Source organism: Chenopodium quinoa, unplaced genomic scaffold, assembly GCF_001683475.1.
Source record: "Chenopodium quinoa cultivar QQ74 unplaced genomic scaffold, ASM168347v1, whole genome shotgun sequence".
Classification (NCBI taxonomy): domain Eukaryota; kingdom Viridiplantae; phylum Streptophyta; class Magnoliopsida; order Caryophyllales; family Amaranthaceae; genus Chenopodium; species Chenopodium quinoa.
The window spans coordinates 391305-414493 of NW_018742287.1; the positions used below are offsets into that span (position 1 = coordinate 391305).

At 33.5% G+C, this 23189-nt stretch overlaps 1 protein-coding gene and 1 long non-coding RNA gene across 2 annotated transcripts; both read right to left on the bottom strand.

Annotated features, from left to right (window-relative positions):
* Window positions 1–15630: 15630 nt before the first annotated feature.
* LOC110684964 lies at window positions 15631–16411 on the bottom strand. The gene is made up of 2 exons (XR_002503895.1): window positions 16153–16411; window positions 15631–15956 (listed from the first exon to the last, which is right to left on the bottom strand). It is a non-coding gene; the product is annotated as an uncharacterized LOC110684964 (long non-coding RNA).
* Window positions 16412–20964: 4553 nt separating this feature from the next.
* Window positions 20965–22086, bottom strand: LOC110685546. The gene has a single exon (XM_021862090.1). It carries the CDS (start codon window positions 22084–22086, stop codon window positions 20965–20967), a length of 1122 nt encoding a protein of 373 aa, XP_021717782.1.
* Between the last annotated feature and the right edge of the window lie 1103 nt (window positions 22087–23189).

Genomic DNA, 23189 nt, shown 5'->3' on the forward strand with positions numbered 1-23189 from the left:
AATATAGCAGTTAATTCAAGCATTGAGCTAAAATCATGAAAAATGGGCAAGTTAGAAGTCATTTTGCCCATTATGAACCATAAATACTCTAAATGAACCTAAAACTTGTAAATTTGCTTTTTTTTATGTTGTTTCAAGCCATAAATATTAATAAGTATCTTAGGTGCAAAAAAGCAGTTAATTCAAGCATTGAGCTAAAATCATGAAAAATGGGCAAGTTAGAAGTCATTTTGCCCATTTTGAACCATAAATAATCTAAATGAACCTAAAACTTGTAAATTTTGCTTTTTTTATGTTGTTTCAAGCCATAAATATTAATAAATAAGTATCTTAGGTGCAAAAAAATAGTTAATTCAAGCATTGAGCTAAAATCATGAAAAATGGGCAAGTTAGAATTCATTTTGCCCATTTTGAACCATAAATACTCTAAATAAACCTAAAATTTGTAAATTTGCTTTTTTTTATGTTGTTTCAAGCCATAAATATTCATCAGTAAGTATCTTAGGGGTAATATTGCAGTTAATTCAAGCATTGAGCCAAAATCATGAAAAATGGGCAAGTTAGAAGTCATTTTGCCCATTTTGAACCATAAATACTCTAAATGAACCTAAAACTTGTAAATTTGCTTTTTTTATGTTGTTTCAAGCCATAAATATTAATAAATAAGTATCTTAGGTGCAAAAAAGCAGTTAATTCAAGCATTGAGCTAAAATCATGAAAAATGGGCAAGTTAGAATTCATTTTGCCCATTTTGAACCATAAATACTCTAAATAAACCTAAAACTTGTAAATTTGCTTTTTTTTATGTTAATTCAAGCCATAAATATTCATAAGTAAGTATCTTAGGGGTAATATTGCAGTTAATTCAAGCATTGAGCCAAAATCATGAAAAATGGGCAAGTTAGAAGTCATTTTGCCCATTTTGAACCATAAATACTCTAAATGAACCTAAAACTTGTAAATTTGCTTTTTTTATGTTGTTTCAAGCCATAAATATTCATAGCTAAGTATCTTAGGTGCAAAAAAGCAGTTAATTCAAGCATTGATCTAAAATCATGAAAAATGGGCAAGTTAGAAGTCATTTTGCCCATTTTGAACCATAAATACTCTAAATTAACCTAAAACTTGTAAATTTGCTTTTTTTTATGTTGTTTCAAGCCATAAATATTCATAAATAAGTATCTTAGGGGTAATATAACAGTTAATTCAAGCATTGAGCTAAAATCATGAAAAATGGGCAAGTTAGAAGTCATTTTGCCCATTATGAACCATAAATACTCTAAATGAACCTAAAATTTGTAAATTTGCTTTTTTTATGTTGTTTCAAGCCATAAATATTAATAACTAAGTATCTTAGGTGCAAAAAAGCAGTTAATTCAAGCATTGAGCTAAAATCATGAAAAATGGGCAAGTTAGAAGTCATTTTGCCCATTTTGAACCATAAATACTCTAAATGAACCTAAAACTTGTAAATTTGCTTTTTTATGTTGTTTCAAGCCATAAATATTAATAAGTAAGTATATTAGGTGCAAAAAAGCAGTTAATTCAAGCATTGAGCTAAAATCATGAGAAATGGGCAAGTTAGAAGTCATTTTGCCCATTTTGAACCATAAATACTCTAAATGAACCTAAAACTTGTAAATTTGCTTTTTTTATGTTGTTTCAAGCCATAAATATTAATAAATAAGTATCTTAGGTGGAAAAAAGCAGTTAATTCAAGCATTGAGCTAAAATCATGAAAAATGGGCAAGTTAGAATTCATTTTGCCCGTTTTGAACCATAAATACTCTAAATAAACCTAAAACTTGTAAATTTGCTTTTTTTTATATTGTTTCAAGCCATAAATATTCATAAGTAAGTATCTTAGGGGTAATATAGCAGTTAATTCAAGCATTGAGCTAAAATCATGAAGAATGGGCAAGTTAGAAGTCATTTTGCCCATTTTGAACCATAAATACTCTAAATGAACCTAAAACTTGTAAATTTGCTTTTTTTATGTTGTTTCAAGCCATAAATATTAATAAATAAGTATCTTAGGTGCAAAAAAGCAGTGAATTCAAGCATTGAGCTAAAATCATGAAAAATGGTCAAGTTAGAAGTCATTTTGCCCATTTTGAACCATAAATACTCTAAATGAACCTAAAACTTGTAAATTTGCTTTTTTATGTTGTTTCAAGCCATAAATATTAATAACTAAGTATCTTAGGTGCAAAAAAGCAGTTAATTCAAGCATTGAGCTAAAATCATGAAAAATGGGCAAGTTAGAAGTCATTTTGCCCATTTTGAACCATAAATACTCTAAATGAACCTAAAACTTGTAAATTTGCTTTTTTTTTTTTATGTTGTTTCAAGCCATAAATATTCATAAGTATGTATATTAGGGGTAATATAGCAGTTAATTCAAGCATTGTGCTAAAATCATGAAAAATGGGCAAGTTAGAAGTCATTTTGCCCATTTTGAACCATAAATACTCTAAATGAACCTAAAACTTGTAAATTTGATTTTTTTATGTTGTTTCAAGCCATAAATATTAATAACTAAGTATCTTAGGTGCAATAAAGTAGTTAATTCAAGCATTGAGCCAAAATCATGAAAAATGGGCAAGTTAGAAGTAATTTTGCCCATTTTGAACCATAAATACTCTAAATGAACCTAAAACTTGTAAATTTGCTTTTTTTATGTTGTTTCAAGCCATAAATATTCATAGCTAAGTATCTTAGGTGCAAAAAAGCAGTTAATTCAAGCATTGAGCTAAAATCATGAAAAATGGGCAAGTTAGAAGTCATTTTGCCCATTTTGAACCATAAATACTCTAAATGAACCTAAAACTTGTAAATTTGCTTTTTTTATGTTGTTTCAAGATATAAATATTCATTGCTAAGTGTCGTAGGTGCAAAAAAGCAGTTAATTCAAGCATTGAGCTAAAATCATGAAAAATGGGCAAGTTAGAAGTCATTTTGCCCATTTTGAACCATAAATACTCTAAATGAACCTAAAACTTGTAAATTTGCTTTTTTTTTTATGTTGTTTCAAGCCATAAATATTCATAAGTAAGTATCTTAGGGGTAATATAGCAGTTAATTCAAGCATTGAGCTAAAATCATGAAAAATGGGCAAGTTAGAAGTCATTTTGCCCATTTTGAACCATAAATACTCTAAATGAACCTAAAACTTGTAAATTTGATTTTTTTTATGTTGTTTCAAGCCATAAAGATTCATAGCTAAGTATCTTAGGTGCAAAAAAGCAGTTAATTCAAGCATTGAGCTAAAATCATGAAAAATGGGCAAGTTAGAAGTCATTTTGCCCATTTTGAACCATAAATACTCTAATTGAACCTAAAACTTGTAAATTTGCTTTTTTTTTATGTTGTTTCAAGCCATAAATATTCATAAGTAAGTATCTGAGGGGTAATATAGCAGTTAATTCAAGCATTGAGCTAAAATCATGAAAAATGGGCAAGTTAGAAGTCATTTTGCCCATTTTGAACCATAAATACTCTAAATGAACCTAAAATTTGTAAATTTGCTTTTTTTTTATGTTGTTTCAACCCATAAATATTCATAAGTAAGTATCTTAGGGGTAATATAGCAGTTAATTCAAGCATTGAGCTAAAATCATGAAAAATGGGCAAGTTAGAAGTCATTTTGCCCATTTTGAACCATAAATACTCTAAATGAGCCTAAAACTTGTAAATTTGCTTTTTTTTTATGTTGTTTCAAGCAATAAATATTCATAGCTAAGTATCTTAGGTGCAAAAAAGCAGTTAATTCAATCATTGAGCTAAAATCATGAAGAATGGGCAAGTTAGAAGTCATTTTGCCCATTTTGAACCATAAATACTCTAAATGAACCTAAAACTTGTAAATTTGCTTTTTTTATGTTGTTTCAAGATATAAATATTCATTGCTAAGTGTCGTAGGTGCAAAAAAGCAGTTAATTCAAGCATTGAGCTAAAATCATGAAAAATGGGCAAGTTAGAAGTCATTTTGCCCATTTTGAACCATAAATACTCTAAATGAACCTAAAACTTGTAAATTTGCTTTTTTTATGTTGTTTCAAGCCATAAATATTCATAGCTAAGTATCTTAGGTGCAAAAAGCAGTTAATTCAAGCATTGAGCTAAAATCATGAAAAATGGGCAAGTTTGAAGTCATTTTGCCCATTATGAACCATAAATACTCTAAATGAACCTAAAACTTGTAAATTTGCTTTTTTTTATGTTGTTTCAAGCCATAAATATTCATAAGTAAGTACCTTAGGGGTAATATAGCAGTTAATTCAAGCATTGAGCTAAAATCATGAAAAATGGGCAAGTTAGAAGTCATTTTGCCCATTTTGAACCATAAATACTCTAAATGAACCTAAAACTTGTAAATTTGCTTTTTTTTATGTTGTTTCAAGCCATAAATATTCATAAGTAAGTATCTTAGGGGTAATATAGCAGTTAATTCAAGCATTGAGCTAAAATCATGAAAAATGGGCAAGTTAGAAGTCATTTTGCCCATTTTGAACCATAAGTACTCTAAATGAACCTAAAACTTGTAAATTTGCTTTGTTTTATGTTGTTTCAAGCCATAAATATTCATAAGTAAGTATCTTAGGGGTAATATAGCAGTTAATTCAAGCATTGAGCTAAAATCATGAAAAACGGGCAAGTTAGAAGTCATTTTGCCCATTTTGAACCATAAATACTCTAAATGAACCTAAAACTTGTAAATTTGCATTTTTTTATGTTGTTTCAAGCCATAAATATTAATACGTAAGTGTCTTAGGTGCAAAAAAGCAGTTAATTCAAGCATTGAGCTAAAATCATGAAAAATGGGCAAGTTAGAAGTCATTTTGCCCATTTTGAACCATAAATATTCTAAATGAACCTAAAACTTATAAATTTGCTTTTTTTATGTTGTTTCAAGACATAAATATTCATTGCTAAGTGTCTTAGGTGCAAAAAAGCAGTTAATTCAAGCATTGAGCTAAAATCATGAAAAATGGGCAAGTTAGAAGTCATTTTGCCCATTTTGAACCATAAATACTCTAAATGAACCTAAAACTTATAAATTTGCTTTTTTTTCTGTTGTTTCAAGCCATAAATATTGATAAGTAAGTATCTTAGGGGTAATATAGCAGTTAATTCAAGCACTGAGCTAAAATCATGAAAAATGGGCAAGTTAGAAGTCATTTTGCCCATTATGAACCATAAATACTCTAAATGAACCTAAATATTGTAAATTTGCTTTGTTTTATGTTGTTTCAAGCCATAAATATTCATAAGTAAGTACCTTAGGGGTAATATAGCAGTTAATTCAAGCATTGAGCTAAAATCATGAAAAATGGGCAAGTTAGAAGTCATTTTGCCCATTTTGAACCATAAATACTCTAAATGAACCTAAAACTTGTAAATTTGCTTTTTTTTATGTTGTTTCAAGCCATAAATATTAATAAGTAATTATCTTATGTGCAAAAAAGCAGTTAATTCAAGCATTGAGCTAAAATCATGAAAAATGGGCTAGTTAGAAGTCATTTTGCCCATTTTGAACCATAAATACTCTAAATGAACCTAAAACTTGTAAATTTGCTTTTTTTTTTTTATGTTGTTTCAAGCCATAAATATTCATAAGTATGTATATTAGGGGTAATATAGCAGTTAATTCAAGCATTGTGCTAAAATCATGAAAAATGGGCAAGTTAGAAGTCATTTTGCCCATTTTGAACCATAAATACTCTAAATGAACCTAAAACTTGTAAATTTGATTTTTTTATGTTGTTTCAAGCCATAAATATTAATAACTAAGTATCTTAGGTGCAATAAATTAGTTAATTCAAGCATTGAGCCAAAATCATGAAAAATGGGCAAGTTAGAAGTAATTTTGCCCATTTTGAACCATAAATACTCTAAATGAACCTAAAACTTGTAAATTTGCTTTTTTTATGTTGTTTCAAGCCATAAATATTCATAGCTAAGTATCTTAGGTGCAAAAAAGCAGTTAATTCAAGCATTGAGCTAAAATCATGAAAAATGGGCAAGTTAGAAGTCATTTTGCCCATTTTGAACCATAAATACTCTAAATGAACCTAAAACTTGTAAATTTGCTTTTTTTATGTTGTTTCAAGATATAAATATTCATTGCTAAGTGTCGTAGGTGCAAAAAAGCAGTTAATTCAAGCATTGAGCTAAAATCATGAAAAATGGGCAAGTGAGAAGTCATTTTGCCCATTTTGAACCATAAATACTCTAAATGAACCTAAAACTTGTAAATTTGCTTTTTTTTTATGTTGTTTCAAGCCATAAATATTCATAAGTAAGTATCTTAGGGGTAATATAGCAGTTAATTCAAGCATTGAGCTAAAATCATGAAAAATGGGCAAGTTAGAAGTCATTTTGCCCATTTTGAACCATAAATACTCTAAATGAACCTAAAACTTGTAAATTTGATTTTTTTATGTTGTTTCAAGCCATAAAGATTCATAGCTAAGTATCTTAGGTGCAAAAAAGCAGTTAATTCAAGCATTGAGCTAAAATCATGAAAAATGGGCAAGTTAGAAGTCATTTTGCCCATTTTGAACCATAAATACTCTAATTGAACCTAAAACTTGTAAATTTGCTTTTTTTTTTATGTTGTTTCAAGCCATAAATATTCATAAGTAAGTATCTTAGGGGTAATATAGCAGTTAATTCAAGCATTGAGCTAAAATCATGAAAAATGGGCAAGTTAGAAGTCATTTTGCCCATTTTGAACCATAAATACTCTAAATGAACCTAAAATTTGTAAATTTGCTTTTTTTTTATGTTGTTTCAACCCATAAATATTCATAAGTAAGTATCTTAGGGGTAATATAGCAGTTAATTCAAGCATTGAGCTAAAATCATGAAAAATGGGCAAGTTAGAAGTCATTTTGCCCATTTTGAACCATAAATACTCTAAATGAGCCTAAAACTTGTAAATTTGCTTTTTTTTATGTTGTTTCAAGCCATAAATATTCATAGCTAAGTATCTTAGGTGCAAAAAAGCAGTTAATTCAATCATTGAGCTAAAATCATGAAGAATGGACAAGTTAGAAGTCATTTTGCCCATTTTGAACCATAAATACTCTAAATGAACCTAAAACTTGTAAATTTTCTTTTTTTATGTTGTTTCAAGATATAAATATTCATTGCTAAGTGTCGTAGGTGCAATAAAGCAGTTAATTCAAGCATTGAGCTAAAATCATGAAAAATGGGCAAGTTAGAAGTCATTTTGCCCATTTTGAACCATAAATACTCTAAATGAACCTAAAACTTGTAAATTTGCTTTTTTTATGTTGTTTCAAGCCATAAATATTCATAGCTAAGTATCTTAGGTGCAAAAAGCAGTTAATTCAAGCATTGAGCTAAAATCATGAAAAATGGGCAAGTTTGAAGTCATTTTGCCCATTATGAACCATAAATACTCTAAATGAACCTAAAACTTGTAAATTTGCTTTTTTTTTTATGTTGTTTCAAGCCATAAATATTCATAAGTAAGTACCTTAGGGGTAATATAGCAGTTAATTCAAGCATTGAGCTAAAATCATGAAAAATGGGCAAGTTAGAAGTCATTTTGCCCATTTTGAACCATAAATACTCTAAATGAACCTAAAACTTGTAAATTTGCTTTTTTTTTTATGTTGTTTCAAGCCATAAATATTCATAAGTAAGTATCTTAGGGGTAATATAGCAGTTAATTCAAGCATTGAGCTAAAATCATGAAAAATGGGCAAGTTAGAAGTCATTTTGCCCATTTTGAACCATAAGTACTCTAAATGAACCTAAAACTTGTAAATTTGCTTTGTTTTATGTGGTTTCAAGCCATAAATATTCATAAGTAAGTATCTTAGGGGTAATATAGCAGTTAATTCAAGCATTGAGCTAAAATCATGAAAAACGGGCAAGTTAGAAGTCATTTTGCCCATTTTGAACCATAAATACTCTAAATGAACCTAAAACTTGTAAATTTTCTTTTTTTATGTTGTTTCAAGCCATAAATATTAATAAGTAAGTATCTTAGGTGCAAAAAAGCAGTTAATTCAAGCATTAAGCTAAAATCATGAAAAATGGGCAAGTTAGAAGTCATTTTGCCCATTTTGAACCATAAATACTCTAAATGAACCTAAAACTTGTAAATTTGATTTTTTTATGTTGTTTCAAGCCATAAATATTAATAACTAAGTATCTTAGGTGCAAAAAAGTAGTTAATTCAAGCATTGAGCTAAAATCATGAAAAATGGGCAAGTTAGAAGTCATTTTGCCCATTTTAAACCATAAATACTCTAAATGAACCTAAAACTTGTAAATTTGCTTTTATTATGTTGTTTCAAGCCATAAATATTCATATCTAAGTATCTTAGGTGCAAAAAAGCAGTTAATTCAAGCATTGAGCTAAAATCATGAAAAATGGGCAAGTTAGAAGTCATTTTGCCCATTTTGAACCATAAATACTCTAAATGAACCTAAAACTTGTAAATTTGCTTTTTTTTATGTTGTTTCAAGCCATAAATATTCATAAGTAAGTATTTTAAGGGTAATATAGCAGTTAATTCAAGCATTGAGCTAAAATCATGAAAAATGGGCAAGTTAGAAGTCATTTTGCCCATTTTGAGGCGCTTGTAGGCATTATCGATTGGAGGCGCTTGCTCAGCTGTAATTTCAAACTCATCTATCCTTCTTTCCAATACATCTTGCGCCTGATCTTCTAGCTCACCCAAATCAAGTTCCTTGTTCACATCATACAGCTGGTCCCCATCATTCGATGAATCATCATCATTAGATTCAACATCCTCAACTCGAACACGGTATTGATCGTCTGCCATTAGATGTTAAAACCTGTCATTACAAACATAACACGTTATTAGCTGCTGAATTGTAAGGTAAACTTATAATCATATATAAATTGCTGAATTATAATACAAATAAACATAGAAAATGGTGATGCAAGTTACTTTATTCATTTAAAAGAATATAAGAAAAATGGGCAAGTAATTCAACAATTTCATTCATTTTCACCTAAAATGTGATTTTTCAATTCTTTCTACGCCTGCAATTCAAACTAACAGCAAATATACAGTACCTCAATCTAATATTCCTTCATCGTGGTCTGATCTCATGTAATTGGCTTTGTCGTCTAACTCATTTGGCACAACAGGTCTAGGAACAGTGAAAGGTGCCGAGTCATCAAAGGCATCATATTCTTCCTCATCCTCGACATCTCCAACGCCAAGGATTCTTCTTTTTCCGGCTAGCACAATAGACCATTTTGGGTCGGCAGGGTCAGATACGTAAAACACCTGCTTAGCTTGAGATGCAAGGATGAATGGTTCCGCACTATCACTCAGGTTGCCAAGATCTACAAGAGTAAAGTCATCAAATTTGACATTACGCCTGATATTATCAACCCACTTACACCGGAAAAGAGCAATCGTGAAGTCACAATAATCAAGCTCCCATATTTCTTGAATTCGACCGTATTATGACAACTCTGCATGAACGAGTGATTTATCCTTAGCACTTGCAAACTCCCTTGACGATGCCACAAGCGTTACACCACTGTTTTGGGTCGAGGATGATTTCAAATCTTGACGCTCAGCCCAAAATGTGTACCCATTTATGTCATATCCCTCAAATGAGCGAACATCATCCCTAGGACCATAAGCAAGCCACCTTACTGTAGCTGTGACACTCTCATCCATTCCACCCATCACTCGATCATGAAACCAACTCACAAACTTCTTATTGTGCAACTGCATCAGTGCCCTTTCACCTTTCGACGGAAACTCATCACGCAAACTAGCCATGTGCTCGTCTAAATATGGGTGAACATCTACAACATGGTGCAACACATAAAGATGTGCTTGTAAGAACTGCTCTCGATCAGGTGACATTCGTTTCGACCCGATTGTGCCATGACCATCAAGTCTACCTTCATGTCGAGAAGTAGGAATACCAATAGGTTCATCAACGGCTATATAGTCGGCCACAAAATTACCAATCTCCTCGGCCACGGTCCCTTGGATCATACTTCCTTCCGGGTGAGCCCGATTCCTAACTTTATCTTGCAATGTACCCATGTGTCTTTCAAAAGGATAGCACCAGCTCATGAACACTGGACCGCACAACTTAATCTCACGCACCAAATGAAGAATCAAATGCACCATTATGTTGAAAAACGAGGGCGGGAAGTACATCTCAAATTTGCACAAAGTCACAACCACATCCGCCTGTAAAGCATCAAGTGTACATGGATCAAGCACTTTGCTATATATTGTATTGAAAAACGAACAGAGGCTTGTAATAGCTTCCCTCACGTGCTTTGGCAAAATACCACGTATTGCAATTGGTAGAAAAACTTGCATCAGAACATGACAATCATGGGATTTCATACTTGTCAGCTTCAATTCTCCATTTAAGGATACAAATCTTTTCATGTTAGATGCGTACCCTGATGGAACCTTAATGCCATAAAGACATTCACAAAACATCCGTTTTTCTACCCTTGACAATGTGTAGCAAGCCCGAGGTAAATAGGCCTTCCCCTATTTGGCTTTTCCCTCATTTTTCTTCTTCGACGCATCCGCGGCCTTTCCCTTTCCCTTGCTCTTCCCCTTTCCCTTTTTTGAACCCATTTCTTTTTCCTTTTCCTGTTCCTTTCCCTTACTAACCCTTTGCTGAACCCACAATTCTGGACGCACCCCCATCTTTCCAAATCTAAACGTGCACCCTTTCCGTCCTTTGTCTTGTTTTGAATATTCATCAGCGTTCCCACAAGAGCGTCACACACATTCTTCTCTATATGAATTACATCAAGACAGTGCCTAACGTCATGTTCTTTCCAGTACGGGAGAAATCAAAAGATTGATTCTTTTTTAAAGAGAGCAACTGATTTCGCCGCTTTTTCAGATTTCCCAAATACTGTTTGTACACCCTTAACCCAAGCGTAAACCTCCTCACCAGTCAGTGGCCTAGGAGCAGTCCCCTCTTCCACCGTCTCATCGAAAGCCTTTTTCTGCCGACGGTACGGGTGATCGCGCCTGAGCAACCTTCTTGTCCTCAAATACACCTCTTTGAAAGAATGATCAAGGCGTCTGCTTGGCGTATCATCAATACAAATGGGACATGCCTTTTTCCCTTTATTCTTATACCCAGACAAGTTGCCATATGCAGGAAAATCATTAACGGTCCACATAAGAGCTGCACGCAATGTGAACATCTCATTCTTATGAGCATCAAACACGGAAACTCCTTCGTCCCACATCTTTCTCAAATCATCAACCAATGGCGCAAGATACACATCTATGTCGTTTCCAGGTTGCCTTGGCCCCGATATCAAGAGTGAAAGCATTACATATTTCCGTTTCATGCACAACCAAGGAGGCAAATTGTAGATCACTAAAAGTACCGGCCATGTGCTGTGCTAGGTACTAAGAGTGCCAAATGGATTCATCCCGTCCGTGCACAAACCAAGCCTTAAATTTTTGACTTCATCACCAAATTCCCCAAACTTCATATCAAGGTTCTTCCATTGCGGGGAGTCGGCTGGGTGCTTCAGCATTCTGTTTTTCTTTCTTCCCTCTGCATGCCACCTCAAGTTTTTAGCGTCTTTTGGTAAAGAGAACAGACGCTTAAACCTTGGAATTATGGGAAGATACCAATACACCTTAGCAGGAGGTCCCTTCGTACCAGCATTGCAACTCTTGCGCTTGTAGCGCGACTTCTTGCATCTTGGACACTCCTCAAATTGTTCATATTCATTTCAGTAAAGAATACAATCATTAGGACATGCATGTATCTTCTTATACTCCAAACCAAATGGACACATGAGCTTCTTAGCGTAATAGTAAGACTTAGGAATTTCATTCCCATCGGGCAACATCTCACTTAACACGCTCAACAAGGAAGTAAAACTATTGTTCGTCCACCCATGCTTCGACTTAATGTTAAAAAGATTTAGCACGGCTGATAGTTAGGAGTATTTTTGGCGCCCAGGATACAAAGGCTTTTTAGAAGCCTCCGATAATGACTCAAACACGTCACCTTCAAAACCACGCATCATCTCATCCACACCTTCATCCTCAACCTCATCCACATGATCATCCTCAAATCCCTCCTCAGCACCATCATCAACAATATGTTCATCATTCTTGTATTCCTCGTCCACACGGATATCATTGCTTCTATCATCATGCACATCATACCCAATAACATCCCCACTGTACTCTCCTTCTTCACCATGCCAAATCCACACATGATATTTAACCCTAAACCCACGACAAAGTACATGATCTCTAATGATATCAACACTATTGACCACCTTCACATTATTACAATCAACACAAGGACAATAGAGGCACTCGAAACCCATTCTGCGCTGATAAGATGAAGCCGTCTCTCAAAACTCTTGAACCCCATTACAGAATTCCAATGTATCACGTCTACCATACATCCATCCACGATCCTTCTCCATTAAGTAAATTGTCTCTAAACATGGCAACATATTACGAATAATGTATAATTGCAACATCTATTATATATATAAATCAAATTCAAACACACAACATGCATAAAACATTCATATAGATACAAAAATGCATATATGCTTCTAAAGGGTCCTTATCACTCCAACCTAACCCATCCTTGAACGTTTACTCTCACTAGTGAATGTATATCAGATTTCCAATTTTAAGGAAAATCCGGCAGCATTTCCCCTCAGTTCTCCAAGTACACGACATAGGTAATTACTTACCCACATATGTACCCAGAGAACATGGTGATCGAGGAATTGCTAAGCCAAGATGTTCCTTAAAATCGAAAAAACTGACATACATTCACCACCTAAGTGAGAGTAAACGTTCAAGAACAGTCCCAACCGGGGACTATTCAAGACTTTCTCCTAATGAGAAAGCCTTGAACGGGTATCTAGGCATATGATGATACATGCAATCAATTAAAAAACAATGGATTAATCACACATCATGATAGAAGATGCACTAAAGTTATATCACACACCATCTCCACAAAAATGTGCAACCAAGAACTTATTTAAAGCACATAAAGTTATATATATATATACCTGAGTACCTATAAAGGCTCAACACTCTCAAATAGAAGGTCAATGCCAAGGTCTATGCTTCGCCCAAAAATTCCTGATAATCTTTTTCAGTGTGACCTATATAGAACACAAATAGAAAACCAGATTAAGGGAAAAGATAAGAATGATATTAGTGAGCAAGAACAAGGACAGTGAGAGTAAGATACCAGGATGTTTTCCGCTCACTCTCCAAATTGATGATCTTACCCTAGAAGCCCTTGACACCAATTTCTTAGCCTGAAACACGCATATATATAGTGAGAAGCAACTCATAAAGAAAAGTATATTCAAACCCTAAACCCTAAACCCTAAACCCTAAACCCTAAACTCTCAACCCTAAACCCTAAACTCTCAACTTTGTTCTCTTAAATAAAAAGGACTAAATTATCCTATAAACAAAATAAAATTCTCAACTTTATTAGTGATGATAAATAAAGTTCTCATAATAATTTAGAAATATAGGTAAATGTAGCTTGTACTAAATACAATTCTCAGCTTATAAACAGCAACAATAACAACTAAAAAAGGCCTTACATTTGTGGAGGGGGAGCCTTATGCGTTCAATGGAAGGGGAGCTGAGCCTTGCGCGTATAAATGGAGGAGTTAAGTAGCAATTATTGACAAACCCTAGCAATTACAAGAAACTTGTCAATATTAACTAATTTAAAGACCAATTCCTCAAAAACCATAACAATGGAGGAGCGCTATTACGACCTACCTAGCAATGAGGAGCGCTATAACAATGGAGGAGCTGCTACATACTTCAATAATGCAAGCATATATGGAGGGAAGCAGAAGAGAAGAGCTGAGTGCGTGCGTGAGGAGGCAGAAGAACAAACCCAGACCCACTGCGTGCGTGAGGAGGCAAAAGCTTCAATGGACCCTTCAATGGAAGCTTCAATGGAGGAATGGTTTGGGGAGAGCTGAGGGAAGGCGCGCGTTTTTGGAGGTGAAAGCAAAAACAGAGCTAAGAGAAGAAGAACGTTTGCTTGAACGAGGGAGTATACAATAGTATTCAAAAACCCGGGTTTTTTTTTTTAAATTGGCAACGGTTAACCGTTGCCAACTCTACCCCTTTTATTTTATTTTATTTTCTTTTAAAAAATTTAATCAATTGGCAACGGTTAACCGATGCCAAATGTAACCAATTTTTTTATTATTATTTTTTTTAAATGGCGCTCACTTAATTTGGCAACGGTTTTCATGAACCGTTGCCATAGGGGGGTTGCTTATTTCTTTTTTACTACTAGTGTAGAAAGGTTGTTTCCTATCTTATGAGCGTAGGTTTTGTATAAATGCTTAAACGAGTCATTCTATTATCTCTTTCACCCAAATTTGTCAATAATTGATGTATTTTTCTCCAAGTAATTAATTATATTACTTTAGTTTTTTTTATCAACATTTTTTTTTAATCTATCAAAATATTAGTTTCATTTATGTAATTTTTATTCTTATTTTATAGTTTTTCGAAATATATATAAATTATGTTGGATTAAAATTTTTAAAAATTTTATTTGCATTGTAGATAATAGAATACCAATTGTATCCATTTTTGGATCGTTTATATTACTTATCATTAAAATAATACGATATTGGTTAGTTTATTAGAATTGAACATGCAGAAAAAGAAAATGTGAAAACTAAATTGATGGAGTGGATTAATTTCATTAATTCCACAAATTAACAAAGTAAATCTTAATATGCTAAGTAGTGTACTTAGTACTAGTTTTGAAAATTGTACAATTTTCCAAAGGTTTTATCAAAGAGAAGATTGGTTTATGGGTCATTGTCAACTAAGATTTGTGTAAAAGTACTATAAAACTTATAAGTTGTCCCATCCATTCCAAAGCAAATCTTATGTGACTTACATAAAATCTTTTTAATTGCATTTACAAAGAAACAAACTGCCTATCCACCGTTGAAACCGACAAACTAACAACATGAAAACCTAAAATTATAAGTTGGTCGCTTAAAAAAAGTCCCTTCCCTTCTATTGCAAAATGGACCTTTTTTTTGGTTGTAGGAAGGCAAAGAAGGGTTGCATTATTTTTACTTAACGTCCGCATTTTAAGCTTGTATAATTAAATATGCTTGTGATGCGATCAAGAAGATAACATGCTACGGTGTATTACACATTTACCTTAAAACTTGTCACCAAAACCACATCATATGTTGACCGTTTAACTTAAAACTTATCATCGAAACAACATTATACGTTGACCGCCTACATTGTTCCGTAGAAGCACGTAGAACAAGCTTAGCTCGTTTAAGCAGTTTAGTTATGTTGTTGGTAATCAAGATTCATGATCAATAATTTCTTGTACATCACAATTCACAAACTTGTCGCTCTATATACACTTAAAAAATAGAAATAAAACCTATCTACATTGTCCAAAAAATAGATAAGTTACTTATCTTCTATCACAGTATAATCTAAATCGGATAAGATCATATGCTTTATGCATAAAATGCACAACTTAATTAAATAAAAAGACATCCAAAATTTGGTGCATTTGATGGGAAAGTGTTTATTTTCAAAATTACGGAAAGTTGATGTTCACATTGCAAACCGAAAAAAGGCTTACATTATATTATAATATGTACCAAAATCACATACATTAAATTAAATAAAAAAACTATGTACAAATGGAAACCCACCAAAATGATATGATTATGTGTTATCCTCTCTCATTAACTTGTTTAGGAGGTGGGCATAGGAGCTTCGCTTGTGTAGATGGCAATAATGCTGCTGGTTTATGTGACGACGACGACGATTCCACTAGTATCGACCACAAAACATGTACATCTTCATATTGGCAAGACTTCACATCCTCATACAAAATGTATATCCCTCTTCCTGTTTTACGATCAAGTCGAATAATGTTAGTACAAAATGATAACATTAAGAATACGAGTAAATTAAATTTATGATCAATCATACACGGCTGGTCTAGAATAGCTTGAAAAGACTAGTAAAGTGACAACTGAATCAAGACAAGGGTATAGTATTATGTACATTATAAGATGAAGATCGGGCTTAAGGATGGACTTACTCTTGTTTTGAGCCGAATGAGCGCGAAGCCATAGTTTCTTCAAGGGGGAGAACAAGGATTGTAGCCACCCCATGTAGAGAGAAATGGGTGTGGCACAAAATTAGGTGAGGCACTTCATGAGGATGGAAATAAAAGGGAGAGATAGAGGGATAGTTTGCTTAGACAAGGGTGAAGTATGAGAGAAAAATTACTATTCTCATTGAGTTTTATATATTTATTTATAACTAAGAAATATTTATTATATGCTTTTCCCTTGAAAAATAATCATTAGAATTATTGTATTTATCACATTTTTCTTGTAACTTTGGTGAAATGTCATCTTCTTCGCCTTTTTCCCTTGTTAAAGAAGACGAATCCCAGCCAATGAGCCGAGTTTATGCACACTTTCACAGTTTTTCACAGTGTCTTTTTCAACCTTTGTGTTTTTATTTCCGTTGCCTTCTATCTCAAGCTACTTCTGTTTGTTCTACGTGGCATGAACAAATCAGAAATTATAATTACATTATTTTTTTTTTCTTTATAAATTACTCTTTAATATGAATTTGTTCACAGGTCAATATGGCTCGAGTTAACATGTTATACATTTTGTGATTTTGAGACTATAGGAGAAGAGTAAGGGGATTACATCTTCAAAGTGCTCTAATAAAAATTGAATCTGTTCAAGATTGGAACGTTACTTCCTTATCAGTAGGCCAACATTTAATTGGTAATAAAAAACTTCATTGCTCTTTTTTTTTCTTTCTATTTCGGTTCATTTTTCAAGCATAAGACTCTAAAAAATGAGTACTGTTCAAGTATTCTTTCACTTACACCTACTCGTGTGACCCACTAGAAAATTGATGGTCTAATTATGTCACATCTGCCCATAATAATAATATAACTAAGTCCATGTTTCCAGAATTAAAACGACTTGGCTAATTATATTAATATTATGGTATGAACTATGAACAAGTGTCAATTTAGGGGGGTGAATAATTAAGATCGTCCAATACTATTCACCCAAATGTCAGTGATGTAAGCAGAGTTTATAAAACTAAATCTCAAAGCAATGACTAATGAATGTTGCTAATTTAGGTGTCTTAGCATACTTGAACAAAAGCAAAAGGAAAAAACTTTGTAACGTTATAGCTATAAATTTATCGTTGGATGAAAAAAACCCTTAAAAGATGCAACGAGGACACAATAACATTTTATTTTGTTATCCACTTGGTCAAATGTAAAAGTATAAATGAAAAAAAAAAAGAAGTATAAATATATTTACAAGTGTACCAGTGCCGTCTTAGGCATTTTTGGGGCCCGGAGCAGATACTAAAAAAGGGGACCTAAACAATAGAGTCGTATTTCATAAATAAGGTCAAAGTTATATCTACTCACCGGATAAACTACCCATTACTAATACATGATTGAAATACGAAACAAAGTATCATTAATCTTGTTAATTTGTATTCGACTATTACTACTTTTTATTAGAAGTGGATAATTGTAGTTTATCCGATGGGTAGACAAAGAATTTTCCATAAAAATACATAGCATGAATTTTATACTTTGTATTAAAAAGTTTAGCAATATTACTAATAACATGAATGAAAGATAGTCACTTAGACTGGGCAAAACTATTCTTTACTGGGGTATTTTTTTTTTTCTTTTTGTAGCTTAATTTGCATTATGACTCATCTTTACTCTTAATCTTCATAATATTTAGAAAAATATTAAAGAAATTTAAGTAAAGAATTTTAACTATCATAGTCATAATAATTTAGAAGAAAATTAAATGAGAGAATTAGAGGATCAGGCTTGAACAACAATTAGAATAGTACAACAGTACTTTGTAAATAATTTAACTTTGGTTTTATTTTTATAATTTTATTATTATTTTGTAAATCATATTTTATTTTTATTTTTTTTAAATGTGGGGCCCCTCAACTTGGGACCCTGAGCCAATTCTCAACCTGCTCCCCCTATGAGTCAATGCTGGAGTGTACATTCAAATATATACTCCCTCTGTCTAAGAATGGATTGTTTGCAGGGGTCGTTAGGGGTTTGACTAGAGGTGATTAACATCGGCTCGAAAATAGGGCGGGTTTGGACAAATCTAAAAATTCAATTTTTTGTTAAAAACTCGAACCTGGCCTGAAAAAAGCCCGAGAAGCCCGCTTTAACCCGACAAGCCTGCTACTATTTTGATGATTTGGGCACGGGATATGATGTTATGGCACGACCCGACCCGTTTTTTGGTCATCTCTAGGTTTGACCCATAGTACAAGCTGATACCTAAGGGAAAAGTTATATAAAAAAAATAAAAAAATAAAAAAAAAAATAAAAAATTCAAAGAACTTAAATAACTATACTATCCCACAGTACGTGTACAAAAGTTACACAAATCCTTTACTCCCTTTGTTTATTTGTAAGTGTTACACTTTCTTTTTTGACAACCTACTTCAGTTAAATATTAATTAGTGTGTGACTCAAACGTTGTCCCAAGATGTTACTTTGAGTATTTTTTTTATATTTTATTTTTTTTATAAAGTGTTTAAATTTATTAGTATTAATAATTTGGAATATAATGTTGAATAGCGAAGAGAATATAAAGAGTCTTATAAGTCTCTTTTGTTTACAGTTTGGATGCATGTTATTTTTTATTTTACATTTAAATATATTTATGTGGATAAATAGAGCATAAATTATTGCTAGTTAAGATGGCCAGATGTGTGCTATTCATTCCATGAGGTTAAGAGTTCAAATCTCTCACTATGCAGTTTTTAGTTAACATTGTCATGGGTTATTGAGTGGCAATGTGGCACGATGACATGGGTTTATTGAGTAGTGACGTGTCACAATGTTAGTGCAAGAAGGGTACTCGTGGCACATAAACGTATATATATAACTAGTGTTTTAGCCCGGGCGATGCCCCAGGTCACTTCATTACTATTGTGTAAGCATCTTAGTTAAAGAACACATTTTCATACTTGAGTTTATTCTTTGATTATCTTCTTCTTCTTTTTTTTTGTAATTTTTTTTCTTTTTTTTATATATATATAAAATAAATCTTGTGGTTTGCATTTATATAATTTTTTTTATATATTAATAACGTGATTGATAATTGGCTTAGATGGTTAAATAGTTATCCTTGTTATTAGAGGTTCAGTGTTTGAATCTCCTTATCCTTATATTTTTATATGGAGTAATGCTGGTTGCTTGGGTGATGTGGCATATTATACGAAATAATGTTGGTGGCGTAATGGTTAAGATTGTTTGAGTGATGATATGGTGTCATGTGATGTTGGGAAGGTGACGTCGCGTAATAAGAAGGGTCTACGTGGCATCGACGTTCTTAGGAATGCCTTTTAATACAAATAGTGAGTAGCCCGGGCGTTGCCCCGGGTTGCTACTGTTGTAGACGTGCGATCGATAAATTTTCTTATTGGCTTTTTAAAATTGTAATTGTTATTGTCAAACTAAAATTGAGGTTTTTTTTTTTTTTTTTTTTTTTTTTTTTAGTATATTTTTTTTTAATTGAATCTTAAGGTTTGCACTTATATAATTTTTTTACATTTTTATAACATACTTGATAATTGGCTTAGATGGTGAAATGGTTATTCTTGTTATAAGAGGTTGAGGGTTCGATCCTCATTATCCTAGTGTTTTTATATTCAATAATGTTGGTTGCTTGGGTGATGTGGCATTGTTTAAGTGATGATGTGGCATCATGAGATATTGAGAAGATGACATGGCGCAACAAAAAAGGAACTACGTGGCACATCGACGTTTTTAGGAACGCCTTTTAATATATAGTATAGATTAGTATAGATAATAATAATAATATTATCAGGTTGCCTTATGGAAGTTTCAGTAGGGGGATCACACTTCTGCCTGGTTGCAAGTGGTCCCAATATCGGGTTTGGGTCAGACTATGAATGGTAAGGCTTACAATTGTGTTCTTTGCTACCGGTTGGGTGTTCCTTTATTCTCCGTTTCGACACCGTGTTCTTCTTGCTCAAGGGTTTTTTATGGGAATATTTTTGGGGATCATGCAATGTCTTGTGTTGGATGGTGGGTATTAAACATCGGCATAACGTTGTTTGTGATACCCTGGTTGATGTTTGTTTTTGGTTTGTGCTTTCAGCAAGAAAGGAGGTTAACATTGGGTTGACTGGAGAGAATGATGGGACTCTTCGACCTGCAGATGTGTTACTTTATTCCTGGGACAGAGGCGTTGATGTATGTGTTGACTTGACGGGGTCTTCTCCTTTTACACAATCTGGGTTGTCTGACTTCGTTCTTGGTCGTGTTGTGTCGGTTGCGGCTCAACAAAGCGGGACAAGTATGGGCGTGTTGCAAGGCTATTGGTTTTGGTTTTCTTCCTTTCTCCTTTTCTTCATTGGGGGAATTTAGAGACGGATATGATGTTGTTGCGTTGTTGAAGCGGGTTCAGGCGTTCGCTAAGACTCAGAATTTTTTTTTTTTTTTTTTTACTTTTTTTTTTTTTTTGGTAAATAGAAATTTTATTACCAAATAAGAAAGTTACAACTTACAAAATAGAGTTGCAACATACAAACAACCAGACTACAAAGACCAAAAGGCCAAACAAACCCCCAAAACAGTTCAAGGCTTGAGAGTAACCACCTTCTAGGAAGGATGCTAACTCGAGCCAAGAACTATTTGAAATCCCTACCACTGACCACCTTCTAGGAAGGGTATCAGAAACAGAGGCCAGACATACAAAAAGCCCCAAAGGACTACCATACACTACCAAAACTATAAACAACTAATAGCAAATAAGAACCCAAAAGAACCGAGCATCAGCAGCAGCTACTACAGAGCTCCACCATTAGTAATCCAGAACAGCTTCTTTTTGTCATCATTACTACACCTGCAAGCAACTCTATACACCAGCTGTTTGAAGACAGTATGAGCAGGGTCACAATAGCCATTAAACAAGACATTATTTCTTTGAAGCCAAATGCTATGAACTGCTTCAGCTAGAAACATAAAATGCAGCCTACTGATAGAATCAGTTCTTCTACTTCTCTTGATAGCCCAGTCTGCTTCCTGTTTAAACCCTTGAACTGGTTTTGAACAGTTGAGAATCTTCAGAACCTTTGCCCAGATCCTGCTAGAATAATTAAAGAGAAAGAAAAGATGTTGAACACTTTCATTTTCCTGTAAACACATAAAACAGATAGGATCACAGGCCTGATTCCAAGTAAGGATTCTATCCTTAGTCATCAGCCTATTCCAGTTTGCTAGCCACAACATGAAAACACTTCTTAGAGAGGCACTATTGTTACAAATAATCCTCTTCCAAGGGACTTTATCAGCTTGCTGTCTTAGCTTGGCATAAACTTTCTTGATTTGAACTTTATTATTGCCAGTCACTGAGTTCCAGCCTCCTAAATCTTTAATCAAACTTCTATATTTCATGAGTTTCCTGAGAACCCAAGATCCTTTTTGAGGTATTGCAGCTGTCCAGAAGTCCTTAGCCTTAAAATAGTAGACATGCAGCCATTTCACCCATAAAGAGTCAGCTTTATGAGTAATATCCCAAAGAACCTTGCAAATAGCAGCTATATTCCAATCACACAGCTCAATAACATTCCAGCCTCCACATGATTTAAGGAAACAGATTGTCTTCCAGGCAACAAGAGATTTCTTTGTGGGGTTGGCCTTCCCTGTCCATAAGAAAGCTTTAAACCTACTTTCAATCTCTTTCATAATCTTTTTAGGCAGGATAAATATCTGAGCCCAGTAGGTTTGTATTCCAAAAAGCACACTCTTAATCAATTTCAATCTACCAGCATAAGATAGAAATCTAACTGCCCAGCTTTCAATTCTACTAGTGATCTTATTAACTAGGGGCTTACATTGCTGAGTTGTTAGCTTTTTTAAGGACAGAGGAACCCCAAGGTATTTAAAAGGAATAGTGCTAGCAACCATACCAGGTCCTCTAAGAAGGGTATCTTGTTCATCTTGAGTGATCCCCCCAAAGTACACCTCACTTTTAGTGAGGTTAGCCACTAAACCAAAGCTTTAGAAAACTTCTGGAAAGCCTCAAACAGAAGCTGAACAGAACAACTATTAGCTCTTGTAAACATAAGAAGATCATCTGCAAACATGAGATGAGTAATAGACAGCCTTTCACACCTTGGATGAAAGTTAAAATCAGGCTTCTTACCAAGCTCATGCAAACACCGAGAGAGATACTCCATTCCTATAGCAAATAGAAAAGGTGACATAGGGTCTCCTTGCCTTAACCCTTTCTTTGCTATAAAAGGAGCACAGGGAATACCATTAATCAGAACAGAAAAGGAAACATAAGTGATACACCCCATAACCCAGCCTATAAACATATAAGGGAAGCCAAGCTCATTCATTACAACCTTGAGAAAGTGCCATTCAATGGAGTCATATGCTTTCCTCAAGTCAACCTTGATCATGCATCTAGGGGTTATATATTTATGGCTATACCCCTTTATAAGCTCAGTAGCTAATAAAATGTTATCTCCAATATGCTTACCCGGGATAAACCCAACTTGAGCCTCATCAACTACCTCTCCAATAACCAAAGCAAGCCTAGCAGTGATGATCTTTGAAATGATCTTGTAAAGAACTGTACAACAAGCAATATGCCTAAAATCACTCACATATGAGGGAGTTTGACCTTAGGCACCAGGGTCAATGTAGTGCAGTTCCACTGATAGCTCATAATACCAGTCTCAAAAAAATCATTCACAGCCTCATAAATATCAAGTTTGACAATCTCCCAAGTAGACTTAAAAAATTTTGAGTTATAACCATCAATACCAGGGGCTTTCTCATCAGCAATGCTCTGAATAGCACAATCAATTTCAAAAACAGTAACAGGAGCAATAAGCAGATCCTGAGAACCAGCAGAGGGTTGTCTTCCTACTCTTATAGTAACCAGATCAACAACTTCAAGAACAGGAGAGTTTGAACCCATTAGATTCTTGTAAAAGTTGACTATTTCCCTTTCCACATCACCAGGAACATTTAAGAGAACCTGTTGGTCAGTCAATATA